Below are 22,592 nucleotides of genomic sequence, written 5' to 3'. Positions count from 1 at the left end.
TAGTTTCGGTGCTTTAGGAGGAGCAATAGGCAAACACCTCTCCTTGTGGTCTGCCCATCCTCATATATCCTATGTTCATGTTGTCATCATTCAGTGACAGGATAGTTCACCTATCCCAAGCTATTTTGCTTCTAATCCAATCCTTGACATTGTTACAATGGGATTTCTCCCAGTCATGTCGTAATCTCCTACCTCATCGTTCTTAAATCATCCTGCGCCGAGGTTCCGGTCCTCTTGAGATCACATGATCACACTGTAATCTCGCTCCTTCTCGCGCATGCACGTGAACTTTATTCACACTGGACACAAAGCTCTGTTACAGCGCTTGCACATGGACTTAGTCTCAGAATCTGACAAGTCTGTTCATTGCACTAGCGCATATACTTAGTCTCATTGCCCCTGCCTAACCCAGGATCACCGATATTACCTTCGGGTGGTTATGGCTAAACCATGCCCTGGCGTCACGACAAGAAGGGGTTAATAATATCTGCCCCATGGGCCATAATACCTGCCCTGCATCTACCCTGCACCTCACACCCCGACATCACACACAGATTGTGGCAAAAGATGTTGGTTGTTCCCACCATGCTGTGTGTAAAATCAGGTATGAGAATAATCCAAATCAGAAGATTATAAAAAGAAAACATATCAAAGTATAGAACAGAGCAATATACCATAAATACTGAAAATGTTAAACAAATGAGCAACAAATAAAAACATTGGGTTAAAACAGGAGCCTATTGGGCAGATTTGCTTTTGCAACTATCCCAGAATTCTGGCTCAATTTGCAATTTATGCACCATAACTATGGCATAACATTTGAAGCTAAAGTAAGCCAACTAATAGGTATTCTAAACTTAGACTATATAGTATATAGTATAAAGATGCAATAACATACATATCAGTCTGACCCATTGAGATGAATCTAGCACATTTTTAGACTGTCTAGTCTTAGTTTGTACTTTTTGTTAGCCAGAATAAGTAAATCTGGACCAGTGTTTGTTACATATAGAAAAAGCTAATGAAACTAAACACCAACATCTAAATAAAACAAAACAAAATTACAAAAGGGGTAAAAAGAAGCAACCAAGCATTGTGGAGGCTTCAAGGAAAGTGATATTCAGTAATAAACCACCAATCTGCTGAAATGCCAAGGAAATGGTGCTGGAGCTGGAGCTTATGTCTGGTGTCATTTGGGCATTTATATATGTAACAAACCTAAACTTGACATTTACACTACACATAACATGATAACATTATACTCCTGGACTTTTTTATTTTATTTTTTTTACAGTGTAGCATAGGCAATGATTAAATAATGAATCAAAAGCTCTTGTATATTCCTTTTGTATACCTATTTTAGTTTATGTGGAATGCATTTTTCCCCTGTGATGTTGTTATGGTAATGCAGCCTAGATTTCCCATGATCCCTCTGACTTTGCAGAAACAGAGGGGGTGAAGTCTCATCACTGCACTTGCTTGAGTCAGACTTTTCTGTTGATGATTCCATATTGTTTTTTCTTTGCCATTCACTCAGTTGTTTAATATCTGCGATCTGTGTATTTGCTTTGAAGTAAAAAAAATGTAGAGGTTGTAGACCTGTTGCATAGTATAGCATGTCAAATGAATTATCTTCAATGTCCTTGTGCTCATATACATAGACATGCACATACATACCAATATACCCATGCTTCCTGACACATGCAGTACACATGCATAAACACACAATACACACACACACACACACACACACACACATATGCCACCACACAGCTTCCTGATGAGAACATCTGCTTCCTATATCCAGCAGCCTTGCACATGAATGTCATTCTTTTAACCACTTCTGCCTTTGGGGACATTTTTACATGATACCAGACAATGTTATGCAATCTTACTTGAGCACAATACAACACTCATTCATTTCTTAACAGTTTGTTTTAGCTCTAAGCACGATTTTTAGATAGATCAGTTGTATAAATAACAGAAAAAAATAACAAGTAAAAATAATTAATTCTCTGAATTGCTATCCTGTTTAAAATCAGTTAAATTATTTCTTATTTCTTACATTTATCTGTTCTTAATAAAGCTAAGTGGAGGCCTCTTAAATAGAAAAATATGACCTTTGGGAAAGCTAAAGGTTTTGTTTTTATTAGAAGCAAATGTCTTTCATAGTATTCAGGAGGACAGCAACGACGCCGGGGACGCACGCCGGAGGCCTACAGCAGCGCGGACCCGACTCAGGTAATTATGCCACCGGGGATGGGGGGAGGCAACGGGGCAGCGGCGCCGGCAATGGGTGCCGCTGCCCCTTCTCTCCCCCTGGCTATCGGCGCCGGGGCGATGGGACAATGGGGTGCCGGCACCCATAGTCAGGGGGACTGAACGGGCAGCGGCGCCGATAGCCAGGGGGAGAGAAGGGCCGACAGCAGCGCTCTAGATCCCAGGAAAGGCAGGGGGAGAGAAGCGGGCAGCGACGGCCTCTCTCCCCCTGCCTTTCCTGGGGGTGTATCGGCGTATAACACGCACACAGACTTTAGGCTAAAAATTTTAGCCTAAAAAGTGCGTGTTATACGCCGATAAATACGGTATTTCTCACAGAAAAGGATTGCAGTAACACATGTTTTGCTATACACATGTTTATTCCCTTTGTGTGTATTGGAACTAAACCAAAAAAAGGGAGGAAAAAAAGCAAATTGTACATAATGTCGCACCAAACTCCAAAAATGGGCTGGACAAAATGATTAGCACCCTTAACTTAATGTTTGGTTGCACACCCTTTGGAAAAAATAACTGAAATCAGTCGCTTCCTATAACCATCAATAAGCTTCTTACACCTCTCAGCCGGAATGTTGGACCACCCTTCGTTTGTAAACTGCCCCAGGTCTCTCTTATTAGAAGGGCGCCTTTTTCAAACAGCAATTTTAAGATTTCTCCACAGGTGTTCTATGGGATTTAGAGCTAGACTCATTGCTTTCCACTTCAGAACTCTCCAGCTCTATGTTGCAATCAATTTCTGGGTGCATTTTGATGTATGTTTGGGGTCATTGTCCTGCTGGAAGCCCAGCTTTCTGATACTGGGCTGTACAGTGCGACCCAAAATCCATTGGTAATCTTCAGATTTCATCATGCCTTGCACACATTCAAGGCACCCAGTGCCAGAGGCAGCAAAACAACCCCCTTTTCTTCGTAATGCCTCATTCCATTTTTTGGTATACAGTAGAATAATGTGCTTTACCAAAAAGCTCTATCTTGGTCTCATCTGTCCACAAGACATTTTCCCAGAAGGATTTTGGCTTACACTAGTTCATTTTGGCAAAATGTAGTCTTGCTTTTCTATGTCTCTGTGTCAGTAGTGGGGTCCTCCTGGGTCTCCTGCCATAGTGTTTCATTTCATTTAAATGTCGACGGATAGTTTGCGCTGACACTGATACTCCCTGAGCCTGCAGGACAGCTTCAATGTCTTTGGAACTTGTTTGGGGCTGCTTATCCGGACTATCCTGCGTTGACACCTTTCATAAATTATTCTCTTCCGTCCATGCCCGGGGAGATTAGTTACAGTTTCATGGGTTGCAAACTTCTTGATAATGTTGCGCACTGTGGACAAAGGCAAATCTAGATCTCTGGAGATGGACGTGTAACCTTGAGATTGTTGATATTTTTCCACAATTTTGGTTCTCAAGTCCTCAGACAGTTCTCTTCTCCTCTTTCTGTTGTCCATATTTAGTGTGGCACACACAGGCACACAATGCAAAGACTAAGTGAAATTCTCTCCTTTTTTCTGCTTTCAAGTGTGATTCTTATATTGCCTTAGATTACCTGTCATTTGCCCCAGGTGATTTTAAAGGAGCATCACATGCTTGAAACAATCATATTTTTCCACAATTTTGAAAGGGTGCCAATAATTTTGTCCAGACCATTTTTGGAGTTTGATGTGACATTATGTCCAATTTGCTTTTTTTCCTCCCTTTTTTGGTTTAGTTCCAATACACACAAAAGGGAATAAACACATGTATAGCAAAACATGTGTTACTGCAATCCTTTTCTGTGATAAATACTTCATTTTCTTGAAAAATGTCAGGGGTGCCAACATTTACGACCATGACTGTATATACAGCAGAGTCTGTTCCTTATTGTCCATTGTTTTTTTATGATCAACACTGGATAGATAATTTTCTTGAGTCTCCAACCTTACTCCTATTCCACCCCACACATTATTAAAACTCATATACACAATGCATATCTCCAATCTGTTTTGGATTCAGTGGGACAGTCCTGGATTTCACATCTTAGTACCTAGGCTTGATGAAGTGCCAGTGGCACGAAAGCGTGCTCGACGATCCAGTACAACCCCGCTATGATTCTGTCCTATTGTCCCGCTGTACATTCTATACGTTAATTAAGAAGCTGAACATGTCTACTGGTGAGTGCAGCATTTTTTCTTTACTATGGACTTGAATACTGAATTTCTTGTCATGTGCTGTTCTGCTGTCTTGGGAGGTCTGTGTAATGACCCACTATTTTCCACCTAAGCCATGGCTCTGTGCCAACTCATCATGGCACTTGGTTCCTGGCTAAACTGAACTGTATTTGGTGAGGAATTACAGGGTTTCTCAATGGCCAGAGAGTAAAAAATAAAATAAGACAGTAATTCATGCTTACTATACCATTTGTTGCCTTCTTATCTTGATCTGCAGCTTGAAAGTGCACAGAAGACCCATGTTCTGGTTCAGATCGGCATGGCTTTCTGCTTTTGCTGCACAAGCACTTGCTGACTCCTACAATCCCCATAATCCTCTATGCCTATTCCCCTGCTCTGTGAGCCATGGTCAGCCAATTAGGCCAGAGCACCGTCACATTACTACCTTACTACCAGGCACAACATCATATGCATAATAAAGAGCTGGGCAGTGCTAAGTCTGGCCTGGGAGCTCAAGAGCACTACCCAAGTGTGACTATCCTGTGGCTGGGGGTCATGGGAAAGCATTCATGGCCAGTCATGGTTGTATTTCTATGAGGTGTAGTAGAAGATCAAGAATACATTAGAATTGCAGTTTACTCTACAAACAACTCTATATTCACGTCTTTCTCTCCCTTGAGTGATGAGGTCACTGACTTTCACATCACTGCTGTGCTTAGAATAAAATTAGAATTTCAAATAGTGAATTGCACTTTATAGGCACATTAAAAACATTGTAAAAAAAACTTTGACAAAAGTCTTTATACTACAGTACATAATGGAATAGAAAAATGATGTGTTCTATGAGAGCCAGGATCACTGTTTGTAAAACCGTATCATACCTCCTATCATCATAGTGTATGTAATCTCACATTAGTCTTGTCAGCCAAGAATAATACAAAAAGGAGGACTCCCTGATGCTGCTTTCTGGATGCCAGATTGAGACTTAAAAAAAAACACACAAGAAAAAACAAATTTTATAGCAGCTGAAATGTGACTTAGGCTAGTAACGCATGAAAAGATGAATGGAAACACAGTCCATGGCAAAGTGCGCCTCTACCTATGTACTGCTGGTTTTCCTCACTATATACACATACAGATGCATTTTTTTACAGCTGCACAAATAAGTAACATATCACTTATTTACGTGTCTGTAAAAATAATATTGAGGGCAAAGTCACCAATTTTCCCAAAGACTTCCATAGAGCACATTAATGTTAAAAATGAAGATGAAAACCCATGTCTGCCCCATCAGCTAAAACAGGTAATCCTAAGGCATTCACATATTCTCCAATGATAACATATGCTGCAATATATCAGCAAAAAAAAAAAAAAAGAAACCCCCAGAGTGCTTCTTTAAATGGGCCCTGTCAGATGCAAAAACTTTTTATAAGTTGTACATCTTGGCAAAACATTAACTTTTCTAATATACTTCATAAGAAAATTTTATTTCCTTTTTATAGAAATCATGGCTTATAAAATTATGGCTTTGTCCAAGCTAAAGCACAGGCATGGAAAAAGTCCAGTAAGTGAGGGTGGCATAGCACTCCTTTGTGCTCTCTCCTGCCTGATAGTACTCCTCTGTGCTCTCTCCTATCCGATAGGACTCCTCTATGCTTTCTCCTGTCAAATAGTACTCCTCTGTGCTCTTTCCAGCCTGATAGTACTTCTCTGTACTCTCTCCTGTCTTATAGCACTTCTCTGTGCTCTCTCCTGTCTGATAGTACTCCTCTGTGCTCTCTCCTGTCTGATAGGACTTCTCTGTGCTCTCTCCTGTCTGATAGTACACCTCTGTGCTCTCTCCTGTCTGATAGTACTCCTCTGTGCTCTCTCATGTCTAATAATATTCCTCTGTGCTCTCTCCTGTCTGATAGCACCCCTCAGTGCTCTCTCCTTTCTGATAGGACTCCTCTGTGCTCTCTACTGTCTGATAGTACTCCTCTGTGCTCTCTCCTGTGTGATAGCACTCCTCTGTGCTCTCTTCTGTCTGATAGTACTCCTCTGTGCTCTCTCCTGTCTGATAGTACTCCTCTGTGCTCTCTGCTGTCTGACAGCACTCCTTTGTGCTCTCTCCTGTCTGATATCCCTCCTCTGGCTCTCTCCTGTCTGATAGTACTCCCCTGTGCTCTCTCTCCTGTCTGATAGCACTCCTCTGTGCTCTCTCCTGTCTGATAGCACTCCTCTGTGCTATATCCTGTCTGATAGTACTCCTCTGTGCTATATCCTGTCTAATAGTACTCCTCTGTGATCCCTCCTGTCTGATAGTACTCCTCTGTTCTCTCTCCTGTCTGATAGCACTCCTCTGTGCTCTCTCCTGTCTGATAGTACTCCTCTGTGCTCTCTCCTGTCTGATAGCACTCCTCTGTGCTCTCTCCTGTCTGATAGCACTCCTCTGTGCTCTCTCCTGTCTGATAGTACTCCTCTGTGATGCCTCCTGTCTGATAGTACTCCACTGTTCTCTCTCCTGTTTGATAGTACTCCTCTGTGATCCCTCCTGTCTGAGAGTACTAGCCCACCCTCACTTACTGGACTTTATCCATGCCTGTGCTGCATCATTTCTATAAAAAGAAAATACATTTTCTTATGAAGTATAATAGAAAGGTTAATATTTTGCCAAGATGTACAACATATAAAAACTTTCTGAATCTGACAGTGCCCATTTAAGTTTTCCATAATGAAACTGATTGCAAAACAAAATTACAGCAGTAGCCCACAGCAAATAATCATTAATCTGCTCCCATTTTGCCTATAGTCACATTTTATTCTGCTTACATAGAGCTAGACATCAATATATTTTACTAACAAACAATTACTGAATAATTTGCCTCCTTATATATACACTGAGAAGGAGTACTACCTTGCACGCAGCCTTCAGGGAAAGTGTTGCAATAAAGTGCATTAAATGTAACTGCACCGCAATGTTCTGGTGATCCTGAGGTTACTAGGAATTTCCTTGTTGGGATGTTGGACCTGCTCCTATTTATTTATTTTTTTCTTCTGCTCTGATTTTTCTATTGTGTGTCCAAGCACACAGTGCCACCATTCCTTTTCATATGCCCAATTAGAGGTTGTATATGTCTCTAAAAGTGGGGAAGGTGTCTACTATATGCTAGTGTGATTATTACATGTAAAGCAATTTATTTGAATGTCTGGTTGCCTATAAGACCCCCTGGTGAAATTTTTGCTTCTGAAATGTGCGTTGGAGTGTTCATGTAGAGGTGATGTAAGATGTAAGTATGTGAAATCTTATGACTGCTTTTTAATATATTTTGCTCCTCTGTGACCTTTTTACTGTGCCACTGATACTTTAGGCAGTTCCTTTGTAGGTTTCTCAACCAGAGAGTGCTTACCTGTGTGTTGTACCATCACATTACAGTCCTTTCTTGTATTGCTACCTTTCCCCCTTATTAGGTTAAGTTCACCTCTGCATCAGAGAGTCCGTTCCAGGGACAAACGACAGAGCTGAAAGGTCCATTGCATTACAGAAATTGAAGGGTCCTAATGGGTCCAATTTACTTTGAATGGTGTCCATTAGGTTTCCATCTGGTGTTGTTTTGCAGAAGTTAAGCAAAAACTGACCTGCAGTAACATCGACCCCTGCTCCACTCTTCACTGAGCAGAGCTCCAACGCAGATGTGAAGGAGCCCTTATACTGTTTATTTACAATATACAAAGATTGAGGTCTTTACACTTGCTCTTTATACACTGTGTATCTTACATTTGGCACAGTATACAAAATGGTTGTTTATATTTTTGGGCTTTGGTTCTATATTTGCCATTGCACTGTAATATTATCAATTGATATTGCTATATTATTCTGGGTAGGTCCCCCCTCAAGCTTTACCTCTGATGTACTTCAGAATATAATAATTTCTAAAGAGTTTTTAATCTTTTTTGTATTAATTTGATATTAATTATGTACATTACATTTTTTATTCTTTTTTTTTTCACCAGTTTTTTTTTTATTGTAACAACTAACAACAAGATCCCCAAACTAAAAAAAAGCCATTTGGCTGTGGTGTAAAGTAAAAGTATTGTCTCTGATGAGACAACCCAGTCTGTCTGTGGTGAATTGCAATTTAAAAGCCCTGAAAAGCACCTTATGCACAAGTTCTTCTGCCTGCAGTGACTGGTTTCTGGGGGTCTGTTATCTGTGAACCTCAGATTCTGAGTCCTAACCACATAATAGCACAAATGCTGCAGTCAGTTTTGGAGGATTGCGGTTGCTGTTAACGGTTTAAATCATGTTGGCTGTGGTTTTGTCTTTCTTATCGCAGGGATAGTGTTTACCGTAATGTAATACAATTGTTAGCAGCTTGGCACAGAGAGTTATCTGTTGAATAAACAAAGCTCCCAGCATCTGGACTTCATTAGAACATGCTGCTGATTCCTTACCACTTATGAGCATCACCTTGTAGAACCCTAGTTGGAAACCCAGCATTCCGGACAATACTTGGAAACGTTACTCTCTTTATTACGTCGGCAGTTCGGTGGCACTTCGCCCATAAGCTTATTTATCAATTTTCTGATTACACAACTGGAGGCAAATTTCTCAAGAAAACTCATCAAGTTCTATTTAATTCTTTTGAACAAAGAAGCATTCGCCAGGGGCCATTGTACCTGCAGTTATAGAAAACTTCTGACATGCGAGACTCGGTTTATATATTTGTTTTCATAATGCACAGTGCGCGTATGGCAAGAAAATCTCCCGATCTATATACCTATGTTTCTATAATGAGTAAATATTTGCTAATATCACACTATAACTCTATGTGCATATTATTTTGGCCTGCTAAGGCAGTGCAACAATTATGATACCCCAAATAGAAAATAAAACACTTATCACAGGTATATAGTCAAAATGTAATAATGCTTTATTGAAGCATTCAAAAAATACCAAATATACTTGATAAAATACAGCACCCTATCCACCTAACAAAATATCATGCTACCCACAGGAAGGAGATTAAAGGGATAATGGGATGGACATGTGTCACCATCTGTGCTGAATATGAGGCATAACAGACTCACTAGGTCCAATTGTAAACAGCACGACCAGCGCGGAGTGGGTGAGTGGCACTTCGGTTCCTGTGTCGTTTATCCTTGGTACAGCAGGTCACATCAGCCGGACCCCTAATCTCTATGCGGGGTGTGTGATTTAATTTTCCGGTATAGAACTTCTCCAAACGATCAGTATTGAACCATCTTTGCAGGATTGACTTTGAAACACAAGATTGGTTTCTTTTTTATTTTCTTAATTTGCAGGACACTCTATAGGACAATTTCCAGATATTCCATCTCAAGCACCATACTGTCAATACATTGTCAGTTTACCATTGTTACACCTTTTTTACAGGGCTGCTATTGTTGCTTTATTGTTGATACATATCGTTGCTGTATCCCACTGTCGTTACATTTTTTCTTTACAGGGATACATTAATCAACATTTTTATTGTTGTTCATTCGCTGCTATATTTTTCTGAACGGAACATCATATATTTATATGGTTCACTGAATGTGAATATTTACTCTCCAGGGCTTATTTGTGATAGAACTATATTTGTATTAATTGTACTCACATTCACAGCCGTAGGGCCCTACGGCTGTGACTTTTTAGGATTTTATTATCTTATATTAAATATATTATATAACTATTTGGTCTGGAAGTACCTTTCTTTCCATCTGAGCCATCCATCCACCATACACTTTCTTTTGAGTGGTGTAGCTGAGGACTGAGTACTCTATTTTTCTATATTTTTGAGCAAAGCCTGTACCACTATGTGCATGATTTGAGGCTAGGACAGAGGTTCACCTTCCAGCAGGACAATGACCCCAAACACACTGCTAAAGCAACACTTGAGTGGTTTAAGGGGAAACATGTAAATGTGTTGGAATGGCCTAGTCAAAGCTTTGATCTCAATCCAATGGAAAATCTGTGGTCAGACTTAAAGATTGTGTTCACAATCGCAAACCATCCAACTTGAAGGAGCTGGAGCAGTTTTGCAAGGAGGAATGGGCAAAAATCCAAATGGTAAGATGTGGCAGCTCTTAGAGACTACTCCAAAGCAAATTGGAGCTGTGATTGCCGCAATACTACAAAGTATTGACTTTAGGGGTGAGGGTGAATAGTTATGCACATTGACTTTTTCTGTTATTTTGTCCCATTTGTGGTTTGCTTCACACAAAAAAAAAAAAAAAAAAAAAACATTTTCAAAGTTGTGGGTATGTTCTGTAAATTAAATGATCAAATTCCTCAAACAATCCATGTTAATTCCAGGTTGAGAGGCACCAAAATATGAAAAAAAGGGGGGTGAATACTTTTGCAAGGCACTGTATAGGATTAAAATAACTGAGTACAACACTTAGCGGTCTCTGTTATTCCAATGGACTCTTTGATTAGACCACCGCAATTAGACCACCATGCTTCTCCTTCCAGCCAAAACATGTACAGCTAATGCTAACCCAGTATATAAACAATGCTATCTAATATTTAAGTAGTATAAGTATAATAAAAATAAGTTAAGCAATAAAAACTAAAATAATTACAATTATAAGCAACTTTGCAATTTGTCTAAAAAATGTATAATAGCACCTACAAGTTTCTACGGTTACAGACATCGTATGTTGCTCCACTCTACTGATGTCTATAGGATCTATCTACACACAAGGTTTTTACGGTCTATAACAATGAATTATATCCATGCTGCGGTAAATTATAGATACTTATTATTAGGTAATAAAAAGCAAACAAGTCATCCAATATCTTATCGCTTTATAAAGTTAATGTTAGTAAAGCAAATGTTAAAAAATGCCCAGCCATATATTTTCAATGTTAATGGGATACTGTAAGTCTTTAAAGAATAAAAAAAGTGTGTGTTACATAAACAATATATATATATATATATATATATATATATATAGATAGATAGATAGGTATATATATATATATATATATATATATATATGCACGGGGGGGGGGGGGGGAGAAAGTCTTTGCTCGGAACACCATTCAAATCATCTTATCAGACTTTCTTTGGCAGAAATCTTTAATTTCTATGGAAACAGGTAGATTGTCCCGATTGTCTTTGAGTGGACAAAAAAGAAAGTAGTTTGATAAAACAGTGTCATCCGTACAGTGGCTAATCTCTGTTCCCACCATAAAAATAATGTGTCCTTTTGTCCATCTTTTACCAGGTATAGTCATAATAGAAAGAATAGTATCTATGCAGGCTATACGATCCTCAGATTCATGCGCTTGAACATGTAACAGGCCATTAATTTCATCATTTACCTTTACAGTCATGAATCCATCAATACTTCTTACCATGCATGTTTTCATGCTTAATATTATAGGAAAGTAACTCATAAATCATAGACTGCCAGGCCTGGTATGGCCTGCATCAAATTGATAGAAATCCCATGTAACTTCAGGACTCATGAAACAAGACCAATAACAACTCATCCTTCATTCAAGTTGCGGTCTGGCAGTTTGGTGCACAAAATACTTTCAAACTTTAAAACATTTTAATCTGGAATATTTGGATCATTTGGAACATTCTCTGTCCAGATGTAGAAGGAAGAGTTTCAGAAATACCAGGTCTGCAGCTGGAAGTAGATGAATGGCAGGAAGGGCCATTATCAATTGTAGTTTCCTTGGGGCCCACATAATACTTTATAGAGATAGGGATGAAAAGTAATACTGTTACTTTGCCCTCACCTAAGCATGGTTGACTAACAAAGCTATAATGACTACATTCTCTTACCAAGTTATTCGATAGAAATCAGAATATTTTATATAAAATTTATATTAAAACCCCCCAAAACCTATTCTATACAGTACAAATGTGTCTTTCCTGGTGATAACAGCTGAATGTCATGTGTTAAGCTGTCTTTATCCATTAAATATATGATGGCCCAACCTGCTGATTTTAGAGAGATTGTCCATCTATCTAATGTGTACGACAGGATCCCAACTCTCCTCTGACAACAGATGTATGGGTAGAAAATAATTGAGCATGTTGGATTTCAGCAGTCCATTCATTTGTTCTTGGTGAGACAGTCATACATTGACGGGATTTTTAGATACCTACATAGTAGCCCCTTTAGTAGTTGACCATATTATAATGCTACGTTTCCTGCTCAGAAAACCAAAACTTTTTGGAATTCATTGAACAATGAAATGTTATGAAGCTCACAGGTCTCATTTGATCTAAATTCTTTTTTTTTTTGTGTTTTACTACAGGGTTGGTGGGGTTTAAATTCACAATGACTATGGCTGCATCTATAGACAGGGATGTGGCTCCAATTTTAGACTACTATAAAATCTGTCTGTGCTAAGGGAAAGCTTGGTTATGAAGGAAATGCTGTAGTTGTAAGTGAAACGTGTAGAAGGTACAATTCTTTCTGTACAAATAAAAACTAAATTAAAATACACACACACATTATATATATATATTTATATATATATATATATATATATATATATATATATATATAATCTGTCATAATGCCAGTGCTGCAGCTGTGAGCACCATTTTTAGAGATTTGCTTTTCAACTGTCACCTGCACATAAGGTAGGTTGGAAAATTACCTATTGATGTCTGTGGAATAGGGGTGATAACATTCTCACAGATATGTGCAGACATCAATGGGCAGGAAGGGGGAGGAAGTGATCTGTGTCTATTGTGTATGAAATGATCTATGTCCATTGTGTATTTCTACGATGTGATCCTGTGTTATAAAGCAGAACACAGATACCAGTGTTCGCTTTCCTTGTAATTCTGTCTGTGATAATATGATTGCTGCCCCTGCCCTCATTGTGCATAGCATAGGGTGAACATTAGCAGAAAATGTCAGCCTATAGTAAAGGCAGAGAGGACAGTGAAGATAAACTTCAAGGCTATAAATATTTTTACATTTACATTTCTGCGTTGTTCATTTGCTACTTTAATACAAAAATGTCCTACCATTTTCTACTGTTGAATTGGTGTACATCCTTCACATAGCAGGCTGTCCTGCTGCTTCTGATATAGATCCAACAGCACATGGCTCTGACTGCTTGCCATTTTCTCTTAGTATTAGAAACAGCAGCAAAAATGGAGAGGATGGTGTATATGGCTGAGCAGTATGTGTGTGTGTGTGTGTGTGTGTGTGTGTGTGTGTGTGTGTGTGTGTGTGTGTGTCGGGGGTATTCAAGCCCTTAAAGGAATTTTCCAGGAAAAAAATTTTTTTTTATATATCAATTGACACCAGAAAGTTAAAACAGATTTGTAAATTACTTCTATTAAAAAATCTTAATCCTTTCAGTACTTATGAGCTGCTGAAGATGAGTTGTTCTTTACTGTCTAAGTGCTCTCTGATGACACCTGTCTCAGGAACTGTCCAGAGTAGAAGTAAATCCCCATAGCAAACCTCTTCTACTCTGTGCAGTTCCCGAGACAAGCAGAGATGTCAGCAGAGAGCACTGTTGCCAGACAGAAAAGAACAACTCAATTTCAGCAGCCAATAATTATTGGAAGGATTAAGATTGTTTAATAGAAGTAGTTTACAAATCGGTTTAACTTTCTGGAGCCAGTTGAAAGCTTCAGAAAGTTAAAAGGAGGCTGCTTTCATACAAAAGATAGTCTTACAATGGTCTCCCCCAGGCCTCAAATAGAGCTGCCAATGTGACTATGTCAACTGTTCTCTGTGTCCTCTGTGCTCCTACCTTAAGCAGGTCTTTCCAACTGCAGAACTTTCCAACTGCGAGACTTAGTCCTACTGTCATCCTTTCACCTCTTTTACGTGCCTCAAATGCACTGGACACTGTTGGTCACTCATGTGCACCCTTCTACAAATACACACAACACACCATGTGGCTGAATGCACACTATATTGTCCCCCCTTAGATTGGCACAAGGCAATCCTGGGTATGGAATACAGCATATAGAAGGACTTGTCCATCATCTCACCTAGGCTAACAATTCTGGCATTCTGCTAACCATCTGTCCAAAGTGCACAATAGTTATCTCCTATGTGTCTCTTAAGATAACTCAACAATACTGTACATACACATGGCACACAAAAAATATGGCACTAGGCCAGTACAGCACAAATATAACAATAGAACATTGTGAAACATACTAGGATTTCTTCACCTTACATGCCCACATAGGGGAAAGTCTAAAACTAGGAGAAGGCTAAAAACTGGAGCTAAAAATAAAGAAATGAAAAGTGTAGCTTGAAACTTAGAGGTGTTATCCACCATAAGGTGATTGTAGTACGTAACTAACAGACAGTAATGGACATGCTTCGGAAGGATCTGTGCTTGTCTTGGGGCTAAATGGCTATGTTGTGAGATTACCAAAATACTGTGGCTAGCTTTTTGTGAACTGGTATTTCCTGTTTGACTTTTTTTTTTTTTTACTACAAATCCCAAAATTCCATTTTCCTCCCTCCCACACATCAGTCACCCAACCCATTGAAACATAAATGAGCTGCATCCATTCAAAAGACCTGCGGTTTCCAATCAGGGTGCCTATAGCTGTTGCATTAGTTGCAGATTGATCTCTCTCCCACCAAGCAACCGCTCCACCCATTGAAGCAGACAGGCTCCCTGTCATCAGCTGACTAGTGAGTCAGGTCTCGGCCGCATTGCAAGCTGGGAAAAATCTGAGACAACAGTCATTTTGTATGCTGTTAAAAATTAATATTGGGGTAAAAATCACATAAGAATTGTGAGAAAACCATCACACACAGTTACAGACACTATATTATGAACTACAATAACTTTACAGCCCCTGTAGCATCGTCAAATAAAAAAAATTCCTGGAATACCCCTTTAAAGCAGCTTTTTAAACTCAAGGTAAGCACTATAATAGGTAAAATATCTTTTTTACTAACATAAAAACTTCAAGCAATGGGTCATTTTAAGTTAAATATATATATCATTTTTTTTTTTTTATAAATATCGATATCCAAACAGTTAAAAAATAAAAATTTATAAAATTCCAAATCTATTTATCATTATACTACATCTAAAAGAAATTTGTCCTGTTCTTAAAGGGGTATTCAAGGCCAAAACTTTTTTTTATATATCAACTGGCTCCGGTAAGTTAAACAGATTTGTAAATTACTTCGATTAAAAAAATCTTAATCCTTCCAATAGTTATTAGCTTCTGAAGTTGAGTTGTTGTTTTCTGTCTAACTGCTCTTTGGTGACTCACGTCCCGGGAGCTGTGCAGTTCCTATGGGGATATTTTCCCATCATGCACAGCTCCCGGGACGTGACATCATCAATGAGCAGTTAGACAGAAAACTTCAGAAGCGAATAACTATTGGAAGGATTAAGATTTTTTAATGGAAGTAATTTACAAATCTGTTTAACTTTCCGGAGCCAGTTGATATATTATAAAAAAGTTTTTGCCTGGAATACCCCTTTAAAGAAATACTCTTGACAAAAAACAATACCTGAGTTCTGTCTGGGTTCTTATCACTATCATAGCTCCATGTAATATATTCCGAATGAAACATTTTAAACATGTAAATTTAAGTAATTCAACATGAACACAGATATTTTAATTTAATTGCAACTTTCTCTCCTACACATGACTACAATTCTACTGCTCTCCACATCCTTATGGTAATGTATAACACTAGCCTTATGGTATATGTTGGTGCAGAAATCCCAATTTCCAGCTTCTTGGGTAAAATAGCCAATCAGGATCTCTCAATCAACTCAATCAACGCCAAAAAGAACCAAATGGACATGAATTGCATGACATCCTATATGCTCCAGTGACCGGTGGAGGGTCTAAACATCTGAGCTCCCAGCAAAGGGATCATAAAGACAAGTCAGATGAAAGGAATATATACACATTTTAATGTATACAATGCACCCAGAGACTCAATGTACAGAGTTGTGGAACAACAGCATGTCTTAAAATATCTATTGCCTGGAATGATAGATTCAATGTAGCCCTTATATTGTGATGATGCCATAGATTGCATTTAGTGTCTATGGGGAATCTAGAATTTATGACAAAGCCACAAACCTGTAACAACATATGGAACCAATCGCACTGGTACACTGATGTATAAAGTGATATTAGTTACGGAATTTCCATCTCTGTTGTGAAATGTCAGTATCCACAACAATGAAAACACATTTCATAAATCTGAATTTAGGGACATAACCAGAAGGGGAAATGGGACAGGATTAGGCTACTTTTTGAGAAAATATAGAAAACACTTGTTTTGTAATCTGAATATACATGATGCTTGCTATTTACTGATATATTTGTTTCAGACTCATATGACAGGTGCATAATACTCATCCCAGTTTACCCTTCAACAATTTCCATAGACAACAAGATGCTAATTATTTATTCATTTGAACTGTTTCCAATCTGAAGGTCCAAGACACATTTATGACAAAGATTAGGAGTTTGTGATAGGACATCAGTTTGCAGAAGGGTTTCCATACAGTCCGCATCATTGCCACCTGATAAAGGAGTAGGAATGACAATACCTACCTTCCCTCCTTCCTGTAGCCACGACCCCAGGTCCTTGCTAGGCACTTTCTGCTGAGGGGTCATTCTCATCCTGATCCTTCATCCAGGCACACTCATTATTCTGCCATCCTCGTCACAGTCTCTGGCTACTTGGGAATAGTGATTCTGTGGGTTAAATCCTCATAGTCATGTCTGTCAGCCTACAGTGAGGACACACAGAGTTAACATGGGCTGATATCTGACTGTTCTCCCCTGAGCTGAGAATGCAGAGAGCTGCTCCACCTCACAGGCTGACTAAATAAGGACATTCATATAGGAGGCAGAACTTGTCCTGCCTCACATCTCAGCCTGGAAGACATACCAGGGCTCAGCCAGCTGGGCACAGAAAAGCAATGTATCTGAATATGAGAGAAACACTTACTGGAATACAGAGCAGGGCTTCACCAGCTACATGTCAAATGGAGAGATATAGCAGAGCTAAAACTGTTCACATGGCAGCACTGAGTTTAAAATGATGTATTATATGACTGCACAATGTATTTTGTGTTTTTATCTGATTAATCCAATTGTGCTATACACTATATCTCATAGGCAAAATTCAATGTGCCTATATCTATCTATCTATCTTGTAGGCAACATTTTATACATTTAGTTCCATAAAAAATTATCTATTTCTATTTATCTGTCTGTCCATTCATATCTTTCTTGTTCCTAAAAATAAATCTACCTACTATGTAAGCAAAATTCGATCTGTCTATCTGCCTTTTGTGGCAGAAAAAAATATTTCTAACTAAATCTTTCTAACTAAATATCAACCTTCGTATTAATCTTTCAGGCAAAATTCTATCTATCTATATGTATTTTTCTATATCTATCTATCTATCTGTAGACAATAAAAGTAATCTAGTTACCTATTTTGTACAGAACATTTATTTATTTATGTTCAATCTGTTTTTGTTAATATATTTTGTTTTAAGAAAGAACAGTACAGTACAAACTGTATGCAAATTCTCAAAACAATACAGAATAAATGAAATCAAGTGAAAACAAACTGATGTGGTTTTGTTAAGCAATAAGAAAATGGTTCCAGCACATGTAATACAAAACAAGAAAGCCAGAAGGTCAAAGAAAGGCAACAGAGAGGAAAGAAAGGAAAGGAGAAGGGAATAAGAGCCAAGTACAATAGATCAGAAGATTGAAAAAACAAACAAACAAAAAAAAAAAAAAAAAAATTATATATATATATATATATATATATATATATATATATATATATACACACGCAAATGACCAAGTGTTCAATGCACCAGATCCAAGAACGCCTGGGAATCCATAAACTGACTCCACGTAAACCAGATTGGATTGAATCTATCGGACCGCATATGTTCCTCGGTAATTATTTCCTCCACCCTTCCAATCTCCAGAAGTTCCTCCATCCATTTACTCATGGAAGGGACTGCACAACACTTCCAATGCCTCATGATTACCTTGTCTTCTGAGTGGCTCTCTGATCAAGAAGGCTGAGCAACACTTGCTCCCATTGAGCAAAGAAGGCAGGTCGATCAGAGTTGCAGCTAAAGATGAGCAAATTTTTTGAAAAATTACATTTGGCCAATTCGCCGAATTTTCCCCCAAAATTTGTTTTGGTCTGAATTAATTTTTTGGCGAATCTCTATTAAAAACGGCTATTTCTGGCCTACAGAGAGCCTCAACAGGGGTGTAGAACATAGTGCTGGGCGGTATACCAGTATGAACGGTATGGATTTTTGCCCATACCGCTATACCGGTCGGGGCCCCTCCCCCACCCTCCGGAAGAATTGTAGAGCCCAGCGTGGCTAATCCATTTACTGTGTCCCCGCAAGCACGATCAATCCCCACCGCTAGCGGGTCCCTGTGCCCACTAGCGGTGTCAAATGTGCCCCCCGCGAGCGCTACCATCACCGCTAGCGGAGTCCCTGTGCCCACTACCGATGTCAAATGTGCCCCCTGCGAGCGCTACCATCACCGCTAGCGGGGTCCCTGTGCCCACTAGCGGTGTCAAATGTGCCCCCCGTGAGCGCTACCATCACCGCTAGCGGGGCCCTGTGCCCATTAGCGGTGTCAAATGTGCCCTCAAATGTACCATCACCGCTAGCGGACAGGGACGGGGAACAGAGCCGCGCTCGTGGGGGGGCACATTTGACACCGCTAGTGGGCACAGGGACCCCACTAGCGGTGATTGTAGCGCTCGCAGGGGGCACGCAGAGCATCTGGATGTGGCAGCAGGGTCGGGAGACCATATGGCATCACAATTGAAGTGATTAAAGAGATTTTTATGTAATTTTTATTTAATTTAATTTGAATTTATTTTAAATCCTTTTTTGAGGATCCATTTTGGTAAGCATCGAGCTGGTGGTCCGCCGCGAGGCCAGACACCGCCTGTCCCAGCCCCTGCCTCTCAGCACCCCCCCCCCCCCCCCATGCTCTGAGTGTCCACTTGAAAAGGGAGGGACTGCAGTAAGAGCAACTTGGACAGGAGCACATTCAGCAGTACTTGTATCTTAAAATCGAGCTGGTGAAAGTGCAAATGTTTAATTTAATCAGTTATGGTTCATTGTTATCACTCCAATATGTTTCATTGGATTCTTTTGCTAATTCCACAGGTAATATATGACGTCGATGACCATAGGCCCTCAGTCTTCAAAAGATTACATTGATTTAAAAAAAAAAAATTATTTAAGATTTTGCTTAGATTCACAAGTTAAATGTCCCGGGTGCTCAAAGCATTTACTTTAAACTAAGACTGTATCACCACGAAACCCAATATTACAAGGAGTCACATGGTGGCACAATGACAGAGCCTAGAGGCAGCAGCAGCCTGATGAGACCATAGGACCTCACAATAGAAAAGATTAAAGATATTTAGAAAATTTTTAATTGAAGATTTCAGATAGATTCAAATTTTAAAAGTTTAATTTAAGGTGCTAACAGCATGAGGAGACCATATGGTGGCAGAATGACACATCCTGGAATTGTCGGCAGCAAGAGGAGACCAAATAGTGGCAGAACAACCCAGCCTGGAGGTGGTAACAGCCTAACAAGACCATAATTGAAAAGATTCTGGGGAAAAGTGCACACGATTATTACAAAAATAATGGAGAGGGAATGCCCCTTCTCTCCAGACTTCTTCTTGTTACAACACAGCGAGATACTGTTAAAACAATATAAAAACTCCTTACTGGGGTTTTTAAGTAATGACAGCCAGGAGTTGCATCCCTTCTTTGTGGAAACAAACTAGGTCCCCAAATCTATGTATGTGTTTTCTAAGGTGAATGAGGTGATGCTTATGGAAAATTTGAGATCTATTCGGCATAGCACTAACAATGAATTTTTTTCTATATGGAGAAACTGGGTACAATTTCAGGAAACAGAGGTTTACGTGGAGATGATTCGAGAGGAGAGAGACTGGGGGGGGGGGGGGGGTTATGGAGTGAGTGAGAAGAGTTGGGATGGTCGGGGGATAAGATAGGTGCCTTAAGGGTATTTCTTTGGGGGGGGGGGGGGTTATTTGTTTCTTTATTTGGACATTTATTTATTTATTTTAATTTTTTTATTTTTATTTTTTTAATGTATTGTATTGTTTTTATGTTATCTATGGCTGTCCTGAGGTTTATTTTTCTGTAAAGGTGTATTGGTTGTGATGTCTGTATTTTGGAAAAAAAAGAATAAAAAAAAAAAAAGAAAAGATTAAAGATATTTTTTTAAATTTAAATTGAAGATTTCAAATAGATTAAAATATTTTTTTTTAATTAATGTGCCAGCAGCATGAGGAGACCACATGGCCACAGCGTGTCTGGGTCCTCTGTCTTGTCTTCGTCATCACCCTGTAGCGCCACAGCCTGCTCCTGCTCCTCCTCTCCTGTTAGATGACTGTAAAAACCACCCATTTCACAAAACCTTGCCTGTGCTCCACTGTCCCCCTACTCCTCCAGTTCAGCCCCCACATGGCTCATGTGGCCTCGAGATGTAGGGTCCACGTCTCCAGTGCCCTGACCAGCCATCATTTCCAACACGTATTGTAGGATATGAAGCAGGGGAATGACATTGTTCATCCCGTAATCCTGGCGACTAACTAATAATGTGGCTTCCTCAAAGGGCCTGAGCAAACAGAAGGTGTCACGCATGAGCTGTACGAGTGGCTGAAATGCAATCAAAGTTTTCTTCCCATTGTTAGGATGTCTTGCAGATGGGGGGGGGAACACTTCAGGAACCGCTTGACAACCAGATTGGACACGTGTGCCATGCAGGGCACATGGCTCAGGCTTCCTTGAAGCAGCACAGACACCATGGTTCCCATCTCCAGTTTTCATGGAGTAAGCTATGATTTGATTTCTTGATGAATGACTTTTAGCAGTTCCTCCCCGGTGTTACTCCGTTCGCCAAGGCAAACCATGGAAGAACAGCGTGACACCGACATGCCCTGCACACATGATATGCAGGAGGGGCATTTTTATTAAAATTACTGATTAAAATTAATCAAAATGCATTTATTTAAATTAATTCAAATTATTAAAAAATTGTATGTAATGTGCCAGCAGCATGAGGAGACCACATGGTGGCACAATGACACAGCCTGGAGGTGGCACCAGCATGAAGAGACCAAAATATGGCAGAATGACCAAGCCTGGAGGTGGCAGCAGCCTGACGAGATCAAAGTGCCTCACAATTGAAAAAATTAAAGATATTTTTAAAAACTGCATGTGGCCATGTTAACATCCTCCGGATGTCACACCGCAGAGTAGCTGATTTTCCCACCAACAGTCTGCACTAACTGACTTCTACCGACGCCGACTCCAGGGACCCCTGTTCCACTACCTCCCGGGCAGGTAGGCTGCCGTAAGGCAGGTGGTCTACCCTGGGCACGTTTGGCTCCAGACTTTCCACTGCTGCCACCATCCTGACTCCCAACCAGGCTACCACCTTCCTGGCTCAACTGCTGCCTCACAGACAACCTGCCACCTTCTTCTCCTGATGATGATGAAGCCCCTTCTGGCACCCAGCTCCCAAGTGCGATCAGCTTCATCATCATCGAGTTGTGTCTGCACGTCACTAATGTCCTCCTCAGGTTCCTCAACAGTGTGTGCTTCAGGAGCCTGAATGCTCCCAACACCACCTACCACACCACTCTCCTCTAGTACAACTTGCGATCCTACATACTACCTAGCGAAGGGAGCAGGGGATGTCTCCTCCACTTATTGGCTGGGCAATAGCTGCTGACTGTCCTTTATTAGATCGCCCTGACTAAAAGGTGAAGCTGAACCCACAACATAGGATATTTCTATGGGAGAGGGAACAGCACAGGACAGAGGCAATCTGAGGACAGGGACTGCTCCAGGGCCATGCCCACTGATGGTTTTGTTTGAGTAACCCACCGACTGTTGACTGGGGGTGTCAGATGTCACTTGTGATGAAGTGGATGATCAAGTTAACCAGTCAATACCAGCAGATGGGTTGCTGATCGAGAAACAACCACTAGCTGAAACCAGGAGCTCAGGCCTCTTGCTGCGACTCCTGCTGCCACTCGCCCCTAGTCTGCTGTGACCTCTGCCTGCGCCTGATGAATTAAGGCCTCTGCTACTCCTCTGTGCATGTCCTGGCACTTCTCT

General features: G+C 40.0%; 1 protein-coding gene across 3 annotated transcripts in view; it reads right to left on the bottom strand.

The window, feature by feature from the left end:
* LOC130290603 (rho GTPase-activating protein 20-like) overlaps positions 1 to 22,592 on the bottom strand; it is a 231,051-nt gene that overhangs the window by 88,634 nt on the left and 119,825 nt on the right. The window contains exon 1 of one of the 3 annotated variants that reach the window (XM_056538446.1): positions 16,969 to 17,238. The exons of the other annotated variants lie outside the window; for them this stretch is intronic. Within the exon in view, the coding sequence (XP_056394421.1) occupies positions 16,969 to 17,037 (69 nt within the window). The 5' untranslated portion in view covers positions 17,038 to 17,238. Of the gene's footprint in view, positions 1 to 16,968; positions 17,239 to 22,592 lie in introns of those variants that run through there. 3 annotated transcript variants of the gene reach the window in all.

This window comes from Hyla sarda, chromosome 9, assembly GCF_029499605.1.
Source record: "Hyla sarda isolate aHylSar1 chromosome 9, aHylSar1.hap1, whole genome shotgun sequence".
NCBI lineage: Eukaryota > Metazoa > Chordata > Amphibia > Anura > Hylidae > Hyla > Hyla sarda.
Note: the sequence above shows the minus strand (reverse complement) of the source record. Positions and strands in the feature narration are given on the sequence as shown.